Source organism: Lissotriton vulgaris, unplaced genomic scaffold, assembly GCF_964263255.1.
Source record: "Lissotriton vulgaris unplaced genomic scaffold, aLisVul1.2 SCAFFOLD_584, whole genome shotgun sequence".
Classification (NCBI taxonomy): domain Eukaryota; kingdom Metazoa; phylum Chordata; class Amphibia; order Caudata; family Salamandridae; genus Lissotriton; species Lissotriton vulgaris.
The window spans coordinates 1,054,303-1,066,337 of NW_028247781.1; the positions used below are offsets into that span (position 1 = coordinate 1,054,303).

At 45.7% G+C, this 12,035-nt stretch overlaps 1 protein-coding gene across 1 annotated transcript in view; it reads right to left on the reverse strand.

The window, feature by feature from the left end:
• LOC147665049 (integrator complex subunit 11) overlaps positions 1 to 12,035 on the reverse strand; it is a gene marked incomplete at its 5' end in the record, with an annotated part of 148,194 nt that overhangs the window by 117,597 nt on the left and 18,562 nt on the right. The window contains one exon of the mRNA XM_086949795.1: positions 1,925 to 2,087. Coding sequence (XP_086805921.1) covers positions 1,925 to 2,087 — 163 coding nt within the window. The remainder of the gene's footprint in view (positions 1 to 1,924; positions 2,088 to 12,035) is intronic.

Below are 12,035 nucleotides of genomic sequence, written 5' to 3' on the forward strand. Positions count from 1 at the left end.
TGATCTCCATACCATAAATAGTGCTGTGTACCTCCTTGGTCAGTTCTATCTACCCCTCTTTGCAGCACCTGCTTTTTTCTATCTCATCAAAAAATAAATTTCATATGGAACATGATGTGTGTGTGAGAGGGAGAGAGAGACAGTGAGAAAGAGAGAGTCTGTGTGTGTAACATGCTTACGAATCAGTGAGTAAAAGTGTGTGTAACATGCTTACAAATAAGCCCCTCCAAGAAGTCAGTAACACAAATAAATAACAAGCAGTTGCAATGCAATAGGTCTCACATTTATGAGAGTTTTTAGCTATTGGCATTGTAAATGACAATGCCTCTTATTTATGTTTTGTTTTTAAAACCGATAAATAAAAGGCATTGTCATTTACAATGCCAAAAGCTTAAAACCAATTGCACTGCAAATGCGTTCGTACTATATATTAAAAAAAAGCATTACGAGAGAGCGTGTCCTGCCTGCTGACAAAGCTATCGGAAGAAATAGTGCTCGGAGGCTGTAACTAAAGACTACAGAGTAATAATACACGTAACAGGGGGTGTTGCCATGGGAGGTTACAAAATAAGACAAGGAGGTACTAAAGAGGGACTATTAAGCCTACTGACCAATGAACAGCTACAGTTTACATTGGCCAAGGACAAGCCAATGGAAAATATGGGCAGAGCTTTAAGTCCCGACCTGAATACAGCATGCCTCACAATGCAGTGCATACGCTGCTCAGGCATTACCTAAAAATTACAACAGAGTGAATTGAGAACTATCTGAAATGGAGTGGCAAATGTCAAGTAGTGTCAAAGAAAATCTAGTGAGATTAAGATTAAGATTTTAAGACCACTTCATGTGTTGGTGGGGATGAGGGAGGGTAGAGGGTTAGCGAAAACAAACATTTCACCAGCCACATCAACACACAGCAGTACACATCTTAAGGAAAAGAGTCAAAGTGCTTCACAGAGTTTGTGTGCATATGTGTGTCTCTGAAGATTTAGGTTAGATGATGTGCTAATCCAAACTGTGGGGGACGAACAGCGTGCACATTTGGCTATGTTACTGGTGAGCAAAATATTGGTTTGGGCAGAGATGCTCTCATACTTATGGATTTCCAATTCTAAACTATAATGTGCTATTGTACTCACTCCCTTACTGATATTGGAAGAGGACATCTTAAACACATAAACAGGAGCTAAAGATCTCGGAGTTAAAGCTTTAATGTTAAATTCTATCTAATACTTGAGATAGAGACAAAAGATACATTTTTGCAAGGAAAATGAAAATTTTAATGAAGGGAAATCAAGTTAATTTCCCTTTATAGAGGAATGTGTGACAAAAACAATTAACATATTTAATACATTTTACGTTTTTACCCTCACTTTGACACTTCAGTTGGATGAAATATATTCTTTTAGCAACAAACTTAAAAGCGATGCATCTTTGAAACTTACATGAACTGAATTTAAAATTTCATGAATGGATCCATTTCTAGGGAGCTGTTTTTTCCTCAAGAAGTGTACAGCTTCATCAAGCATTTATCAATAGGAGACTTGTCGCTTTTGATATCTTGAGGAACCATCTTACAAGAACTGACAAATTCGGTATTGAATTCTTAGCATCCGTCCTGCATTCTGTACGTTTTCTTTGGGGAAGTGAAAGAACAACTTGAACCCACCACCAATGTTTTGGTGCTTTTAACAGTCGCCAAATGACCCTTTTAACACAGATGTTGGGGTATTCCCGTTATTAATCCATATAAAATCAAAGAGGTTGTGATCAGATGGAAGTATTGTGCAAGTGAGCAAAGAGTATAAGCCAAACATGTTTCTACAAATTGTTTCCTCCTAAGGTTTCTGAAATGTAAAGTAATTCACACAGTTTGACAATATATTCCCCAAAAGCTTTTGTTATTAAAGTCAGGCTGACTTACTGAACTCTTGTTCGATCTTCTGTTTCAAGAAAACCATCTTTTTGGCTTCCCCATGCACCAGCAGCACGTTGCGTGGCTCTGCTTGCCGGATAAGCTGCATGATTCCCTTAGCATCAGCGTGGGCACTGAATGACATGTACTCCACCTGCATCTTCACTTCCAGCTGGGAAAACAGTCATAAATACAGTGTCAGAGAGTAGCCACCCACCGGTCTACGAGGAACTGGTCTACCACAAAATCTCATACCTCACAAGGCACAATGGTTAGTGGCAAAAACTGGAACATTGACAGTTTTCAGTTTTATGGCAAGCTTGTGATTCTAAAAGGCTAGCGGAGTGTCAGTTTCATGGCAGGCAAACATTTCACTAATTCACCTTTCAGCGCTCCTTCCAACATAAATTGCAAAAAACACAGTTGATGGACAGAATGTAGAACAATGTCATACATTCACCCCAGTACAAGGATCTGGGCCTAAATCCATCGTTTGTTTGCACTCCACACCACCCTGGGTTAGAAACTGGCTATATGCAAATCAGCTCTGACCCTGTGCCTCATGGGAACAGTCCAGTCCGAACTACCAAGCCATGTCTTTCCCAGACCGGAATCAAGCATCCAAGGACCGGTTTCTGGCTATCAGCCTTCATCAGCCTGGATAGCTTGACTCCAGTGGTGTGGAGAGCCTGGGACTCACGTCTGAGTATACCCAGCACACTCGGGGTGAAAATTGCAAAAAACACAGTTGATGGACAGAATGTAGAACAATGTCATACATTCACCCCAGTACAAGGATCTGGGCCTAAATCCATCTTTTTTTTGCACTCCACACCACCCTGGGTTAGACACTGGCTATATGCAAATCAGCTCTGACCCTGTGCCTCATGTTAACAGTCCAGTCCGAACTACCAAGCCATGTCTTTCCCAGACCGGAATCAAGCATCCAAGGACCGGTTTCTGGCTATCAGCCTTCATCAGCCTGGATAGCTTGACTCCAGTGGTGTGGAGAGCCTGGGACTCACGTCTGAGCACGGGTATACTCAGACGTGAGTCCCAGGCTCTCCACACCACTGGAGTCAAGCTATCCAGGCTGATAGCCAGAAACCGGTCCTTGGATGCTTGATTCCGGTCTGGGAAAGACATGGCTTGGTAGTTCGGACTGGACTGTTAACATGAGGCACAGGGTCAGAGCTGATTTGCATATAGCCAGTGTCTAACCCAGGGTGGTGTGGAGTGCAAAAAAACGATGGATTTAGGCCCAGATCCTTGTACTGGGGTGAATGTATGACATTGTTCTACATTCTGTCCATCAACTGTGTTTTTTGAAACCTTCCCACATAAATGCCTTTCAGAGGTATGTGCATTTCATCAATTCTCTGAAATTCCCTGTAGCCTAACAATCTAAACAATCTAAACAAAAGTATTCATCCTATGGCTCAAGATCAACATTGCTCCACAAGAGCAGAAGAGTGGAAATGCAAAGGAAATGGAAAAAATAATAATAACAATTTGAGATAACATGATGACTTGACAGAACGAGTCTCTGCTCTATTTTGTTGCATTCACTCGCAGTTGACTCTGAATACTAACTAACCAACAAATCACCTTTGTTTTAAGCATCTCCTCCCACCTCTTCATTTTGCTAAAGATCATTTCTCCCACCATAATTTCTTGCAGTAACCATTTATCAACTCTATACCACCCTTTATCTAATTTTTTATGCCTCACAGAATCCACTCACATACACACCATAAACAATCTCAGACTTTTAGAATCAATCACCATCCCTTTTAAAATGTTTAAATTTGTTTGTGCTTTTTCTTGCTTATCTCACTTTTCAGCTAAAACAGGCAAACTTAATAGGGAATTATAAATCTGGGACAGGAATTACTTTTTTAATTTTTTGATGATCTTAATATTTGTATACTGCGTTGCGCTACTTAGCAGATTGCTTAAGAACATGTAAAGTGGTACTCATTGACAACTTTAAGATAAAAGAGTATAAAACTTTCAGAAGCATGGATAGGGTTGATTAGGGGCAGGAGGTTTATGACATTTTTGGCACAGAGGGATTGCTCTTGGGCATGCAGGGTACAGGACGGTGTCCTTTCTCTTGTCTCACTCTTACTTTCTACATTTTCTCTTCTCATTGCCTCTTCTCTGTCCTGTCAATATCCTTCAAAAATGCCTCTCCTGTCACAGCCTCATCTTGGCATTGTAGCACGGTTCTCCTGTCATTGTCCAGCTTTCCTATAACCCCCCCTCTATCCTAACACAATGAACCTCTCTGATCACTGACTAAATCTTCCTGTTAGTTTCTCCTTCTTTTGTCAATGCCCCCACATGCCTAGAAAAATCTTTAGAATTTTACTAGACCTGCAGGTCTAGTAACTTGAATAATCTACTCGACCCATTTTAATGTACTTGACCCATAAACCGGCCTCAAATTGTGTGATCCTAGGCAAATATTTTATTTTATGGAGCTGCATTAGTTCAGCATTTCTGCTGCACACAAAAAAAACAGTCTTTTTATTTATTAGACTAAATGTTTTCTCCATGTATTATATGTACCTGGCCAACATACAGGGTACACAAGACCCCTGACTTGCCTCGTAGTTCATTAATGGCATTGTTGTAGGAAGCTTGCTCTATATAGAGCATGAATACGAGGTACACTGTGTAGAGAGTCCAGGCAACACTTTCTGGTTTACAGAGGCACAAGTAAAAGACCCAAATGCCCTCATTTGTGGTAGTGTGGCAAAATAGTTTAGGCTTATCAGAGGCTAGTGCTAAGCATTTGTTGTACTCACCGAGGCAATAAATGAGACACCCAAGAATAAATCACAGACCAATTTAGAAAAATAACACACATTTTTATATACATTTCAACACCAAGAACTTCGGAATTCATTACTTTACGAGATATTGTTTTTTACAGGTAAGTAAAATGTTCACTTAAATGCGTCTGCAGTAATGCTTTCCTATGGGGGAAAAGGCATATACTGCATACAGTTACTTGCAAGAGGTTTCTGGGGGTCCTCATCACGACTTAAGGTGGTAGGAGTCAAAGGCCCAAAGAACCACCAGCAGTTCATCTTTACCTGCCCTGGAGAGTCCAGGTGCAGAGGTACTGGCCGAGTTGGTAGCTTTGCTTGCTTCACCAAAGAAGATGGGGGTGGGAGGCATGTAGAAACAGGCTACAGAGCGGAACTTGGGGGCAAGTCTGAGAGATTCCAACAGGGGGCTCGGTTCTGAGGGCCCTGGGAGCAAGGAAGCACAGTTTGTTCTCGGTTTCCCGGGCTGGAGCGCTCGGGTGCAGAGTGGTTAGGCAGACTGGGCTTATACGTCACGGGCACTCACTGTTGTTGGTCTCGTCGGTTGAGGGGACAAAAACAGTACAGCTGGGCTACTCTTGAAGTGGGTCTCTGCGGTGCGGACATCCCTCGACAGCAGCTCGATGTTGTAGTCTGGATTGGACTCTAACAGGCTTTGGTTGCTGCAAGGGGTCCCGTACCAAGGTAATTGGTGCTGTGCCGCTCTGGCTGGTGCCTTCTCACTTGGTGGGGAGTCTAATCTGACCTTCTGGAGCACGGTGACCTCTTCCTGGGTGGCCACTGTGTCGGTGTGACGGGGAGGGGCAGAACAGAGGACCAGCATTTGCAGTTTGGTGCCTACTTTTTCAGGGGAGCAGCTCCTCTACTCCAAGGGAAATTGCTGGTGATTTGCTTGATGTCCACTGGTGTTCTTTGCAGATACACAGTAGCAGGATGAGTCGGTTTGTTGCAATTGTTGGGGCAGGTGCAGGCAGGCAGGGTTTGGCGCCAAAATGTCAGCTGCTGGTTTTCACTTCTTCGCTCTTCTTTGTCCTCTTCTTCTTGTGTATGTCGAATCTGAGTTCCTAGTGTCAGCTATGCCACCAAATACTCAATTTAGGGGCATTAAGGGGAGTGTAAGGTAGGAGCCAATGGGCTACTTACCTTTGGGGTGCCCACACCCCCTATATGACCACTTCTGGCAGGGAGTGGGCATAATCCTAACCCAGTTCATCTAATTTCACCAAAAAACAAGATGGTGGAATTCTCATTTCTGTGTTCACTTCAGGTAGCTCACATTAGGGGTGTAACTAGCCTGACAGCGAAGACCCCTCCTGATCAGCACATTTTCCCACCTGTCCTTATGCCAAATAGACCCTGGGCAGGGGGTGGTATTTCTCCTGTCTGGGGGAAGCTGGAGTCACATATCAAAGGCGGCAGAGGCCACTGAAGCCTCCTGCCTTGATATGCTGATTACTAGCCATCCTGCTTGGCGTAGGTGACAACACCTCCGACAGGAGCAAGCATTGTTTTTGCCATCAGAGATGTTGTTCATTAGAGACAGTACACTGAAATGGCCACAAAATTTCCCACTAACCTGCAGTTTTACTGATAAAATTATGTTGTGAATAAACAATGATTGCAAATTGGGTTGCAACCAAAATATTTATCATTTGCACATCACCAAGTAAAGTGTTGTGATTTATTTTCATCCTATAAAAATCTTTTTTTCACTGCACAGAATTACAAAAATGTGCGTGCATAACTACTGAAATAGATTTTGAAATGTTTGTACACTTCACTTATTAGCTATATAAATGTTGTGTTAGAATAAATGCCTGACATTACTGCCTTTCCTTTTACACGCTTTGAACAGTACGATTATCAGACAATTCACTTTACAAAAATGTTGAACTTCTCAGTCAGAGAAGGAAAAGTAAATGTAAGTAGACATAACTTGTGACCTCCGTCTCTGAATGCAGAGTAAATGTAATAAGATAAACAGACGTTCTAAATCAGGGGTACTCATAGTACGGCCCGCGGGCCTGTGGCGGCCCGGCAAGCCTTTCCTGGCGGCCCGCGGACCCCCAAGACATCATACCTGTGTTTAACGTTTTTTTTTGTAAGTGTCTGCAGCAGCGCGAGAGACTCTGCTGCTCTGTGGGAGCTGCCGGCCGGGCGATCCAAGCAATGGCCAGAGTAAAGCTGCAGGGGCCTAAGAAGAGGTGAAATACAAAGGCCACATTAACATGCAAATGGCCTGTTAAGTGCTCGGTGCGGCTGTGAGTTGTGTGCGCCCCAGCTGGCACACAGGCAGGGTGAGATGACAGAGGGAGTGGGAGGGAAAGGGAGGGGGACGGAGAGGGAGTGAGTGAGTGAGAGGGAGTGAGGGAGTGAGAGGGAGTGAGTGAGAGGGAGTGAGTGAGAGGGAGTGAGAGAGAGTGAGTGAGATGGAGGGAAAGAGAGGGAAACTGATGGGGAGTGAGATGGAGGGAAAGGTAGGGAAATGGAGGGAGGGAAAGTGAGGGAAATGGAGGGAGACGAAGGGAAAGGGAGGGAGACGGAGAGGGAGTGAGAGGGAGGGAAAGGGAGGGAGACGGAGAGGGAGTGAAAGGGAGGGGGAGTGAGAGGGAGGGAAAGGGAGGGAGATGGAGGGAGATGGAGAGGGAGGGAGAGGGAGGGAGAGGGAGGGAAAGGGAGTGAGACGGAGAGTGAGATGGAGGGAGACGGAAAGGGAGGGAGACGGAGAGGGAGTGAGAGGGAGGGAGACTGATAGGGAGTGAGATGGAGGGAAACGGAGGGAGACTGATGGGGAATGACATGTAGGGAACGGGAGGGAGACTGATGGGGAGTGAGATGGAGGGAAAGGGAGGGAAAGGGAGGGAATTGAAGGGAGAGGGAGGGAAAGGGAGGGAATTGAAGGGAGAGGGAGGGAAAGGGAGGGAGAGGGAAGGAAAGGGAGGGAGAGGGAGGGAAAGAGAGGGAGTGAGAGGGAGGGAAAGGGAGGGAGACGGAGAGGGAGTGAAAGGGAGGGAGAGGGAGGGAAATGGAGGGAGATGAAGAGGGAGTGAGAGGGAGGGAAATGGAGGGAGAGGGAGGGAAAGGGAGTGAAAGCAAGTGAGACGGAGAGTGAGAGGGAGGAAGACGGAGAGGGAGAGAGAGGGGGAGTGAGAGAGAGTGGGAGTGAGAGAGAGGGAGTGAGACAGAGAAAGACAGGAGAGAGGGAGAGAGAGCTAGAGAAAGGGAAAGAGAGCTATAGCGAGGGAGGGAGACCGAGAGAGAAAGAGAGAGAGAGATGTGTGTATGCCGTGACAGCTCAGTGGACGAAGGCGTCCGCTGCAGGGACCTGTGATCAACCTCATGGTCAGTTTTATGTTGTTGCTCTAGCCCCGCCCCTCCCCCACTGACCCCGCCCCCCACCGATGCGGCCCTCGGACACAAACCAAACTGTAAATTTGGCCCCCGAGAGAAAGTTTGTGAGTACCCATGTTCTAAATGCATCATTATTGCTCATTCACTTTGTGAATGAACAGAACGCCTGTTTATTGTTAAAATAGCTTGCCCTGATGAAATCTGACTCGCCATAGCAAGTGGGCGAATAGATTTCTTGAGACATGCCCCACTTTCCCATCAATACCTACCTGTCCTAAGTCATTGTCCGCCTGTCCCTGCCCACCTCTTCACTCCCATTTTCTTCTCCTGTTAGTGTCACTCTGTCACCGACACCTTTATCGTCACGCCTTCCTGACTGCGGATCAACTGGATCTATGACTGTTTTGCTAGCTACTTCAGTTAAATCAAAGTGCACTGAGGACAGATTTGGACCACCATCCCCACTTAACCAACCACTTCCATGACCTCTAGCAGAACAGACTGGGTGAGAGGGAATAAAGAAATGCATGCAACAACCCTACTGTCCAAGCCAGAAATACTCTTCAACAACCCCAACCTGACTACGTTCCGGAAACAGCTAAAAATCCTGCTATTCAATGCCTAAAAGTAACCTCAAGAGTGCTTCTTCTGTTTTAGCGCCTGGACGCCTCAGGGCAGCTGCAGCGCTCTACAAGTCACATTTTCATTTCATTTCATTTCATTTCATTCATTTCATTTCAATTCCTCTGATTTAGAAACTTGAAACAGTATTTTGGTAGCAACTTACTCATGGGGGAGGGAACAAAATGATCTAAATGCTGCTTACCAATATCACCGTGAAACATTCCTGAAACAAGCATTTACAATGCAATGGTCTCTGCATTGTTAAAGTTAGAGCTATTGGCATTGCTCATGACATTATTTTTATTTATGTTTTTGTTTTAAAACATAAATAAATGGAATTGTTATTTACAATGCCAATCGCTTAATCGCTCGCAAATGCGAGACCTATTGCATTTGCACCCACACAGCGCCACCCACACAAAGCCACCCACACACACATGCAGAGTCACCCACACAGAGCCACCCACACACACACAGAGCCACCCACACACACACACACAGAGCCACACACACACACAGAGAAGCGCAGCCTACGCAGGCCGAGACCTAAAAACATACATGTGGCATACATTGAAAACGTGAATTATGCATAGCAGATGTGTAATTTTTTTTTTTAACAATTATGATGTAGATCCTGGTTTGATGCAAAAACGCACTGAGTTCTTTCTTTGTGCACCACACGAGCACTTTTAAGCTAAAACTACAATTAGTTTAAATCTAATGTATTTCCTATTCTTCCAATATATGACTGTCACAAGACATACATTTTATGTTTGTTTATTTATAATGTAGGATTTCACATTTATTCTGCAGAACTGAAACTATATGAAATGTTGCAAGGTGGGAGGGCATGGACTGACCGTATGTTAAGCACATCTACCATATGTAAAAGAGGATATTGAAAGTAACTTTGCACTTCCATAAATAAATATAGGAATACTTCCCGCTGTCCGGTTCTTTAATTACATTTGGTAGAACCCCTTTGTGAATTGCAGTACTTATTCAAAATATTTTTATTTTTTGAAACCTGCACACTCTACTCAGCCTAGAAGCTTCAAGAGGCAAGGGTGTCACGTTGGGTAGTAAAAGGCAGCAGGTGCACTTTGATTTGAAAGGCTTCATTAGCACAGACTTTGTACATTGAATCGACTTGGACAGGAACGTAACTTTCAAGAATGCAGGATGTGCAGTCCCACCACGGTGCAACAATTATGCGGCACAGTTGTCATGCCGTGTCAAGAAGTCACAAAGAATGTGTGCCCTGTTTGTGGGTGTTTAGATCTCCTGCAGTCAGTGGGCACAAGAGCCTATGAGCTCTCACCAACCCAGAGGATGACACACTGTGTGTAGGTCTGATGGATATTGTTAACTAGAAACTGTCCGGTGTCAAGGGTGGCACTCTGCCAACCCTGGTCTTAGCTCAATAGCAATCGCCACGCTGTGACACGCAGGCTACGCCTGTAATTTTAAATGAAAACCTGAAACCTGTTAGTCCCACAACGCTAAATACGGCTGTATGGAAAGCCAGGAATGGATTTAGATGACAAACGCCCAAGACTGGATGTCACCACAAGACAAGTTATTGACCACTTGGCAGTTAAGTAAAATGTATGCGGTACACAGGGGCTTATTTACAAGCCTGTTGCGCCGCCGGCGCGTCACTTTTAACAGGGGGGAATGTAACGGCTGCGCAACAGGCTTGTAAATAAGCCCCACTGTTTTTAAAGGACTTCCCTTATTTCACATTCTGCGCGTTTTTTGTATTGCATCCTGCCATGACCACGTAGGCGCCAATCAACCAACACAAGATCACACAATTCAGTTCCAGTTAACGGTGCAGCGCCGTGCTTCACGCGTTGCTTGTGGCTTGCTATTGCGGTGTTAAGTCTCTCGTGCCCAGGCCTCTTTTCCCTTATGTGTGTTGTGGTGGAGGCAGAGAAGGTTTGTGAGGAATGAGTGGCGCTAGATAGAAAACAAGCACTTCAGGGCTGGCCGCCGCCAGCCGCCAGCCGCTGAGTAATGATTTTCCCTTCCTTCTAATTGGCGCAGAGCTGCGGCCCTAATGGACGAAAAGCCTCTCTTCCCCGCTGTATTTCTGCCATCTTCCTCGATCGATCGCCTCGCAGGGGCTGGCACTGCGGAGCTGCTGAGAGCCGCTTCGCTGGTAATGGATGGCTGCAGGTTAGAGCGGACGAGGCCGCAGGCCGAGCTTGCCAGCTCCCCGCAGCCTGCCCCCACAGCCTGCTTCCTTTTACGTTTGCACTATCCAAGGGCACGCACGTAACTCGGAATTTCAGGAGTTAATGTGTGAACTACATAGAGGGAATTACTGACCACTCCGACTTGAGAGGTCTGCACTTCATGCCTTAACTGGTGAATTTGCACAATGAGGGGGCGGCACGAGGGAACAGACGAACAACGAGGGGGGGTCGGAAATTAAGCACAACGAGGGGGCGGCACGAGGGAACAGACGCACAATGAGGGGGGGCAGGAAAGCAAGCACAATGAGGGGGGGGGGCGGAAAACTTACCGGCTCAGTGGGGGGCAGTCTCTGTCTGTTGCGCAAGCCTCTCGTCGGACAACACCATGCACACCACCATCTTTCTCCGAGGCGAGGCAGGAATGCCTTGGAGAAAGCACCGGCATTTTCGCATTCGGGGGCGTGGTTTTCGTTCTATCCTCTTCCCATTGGCTGGAATGTAAAGTTCCAGCCAATGGGAAGAGGAGAGAAAGAAAAGAGAAAGAACACCAAACACACAAACCCGGAATCCCGTCTTGAACTGAGTGACGCGCGTCTCCCCCAATGGCTGGCCTCAGTTTAGGAAGCCAGCCAATGGAGAAGAGGGGCGGGTTCAAGCCCCCATACTGTAAACATAAAATCTCGACTGCGCGACACTGCTGCGCAGTGTACGCTAGGCCGAGACCTAAAACTTCAGATACAGAAGGGGCCAGATGTACAACAGTTTTTAGCGTTCGCAAATGGGTTTTAAACCTTTTTGCGCATGCTAAAAACCATGGGCCCATGTACAAAACCTATTTTGCGAGCCGCTAATCAATTAGCTACTCGTAAAATAGGTTTTGCGACTCGCTATTAGGAAGGGGCGTTCCCTTCCTAATAGCGACTCATGAGCCATGTATGAATGTTTTGCACAGCAAATGTGGTCGAAAAACACTCGCAAATTACCACCTACTTCAAGTAGGTGGTAATGCAATCGCAAATGGAAAGGGGTCCCCAGGGGACCCCTTTCCTTTGCAAATACATGCAAAAATATTTTTAAGGGCATGCAGCGGTCCCAGGGACCACTGCC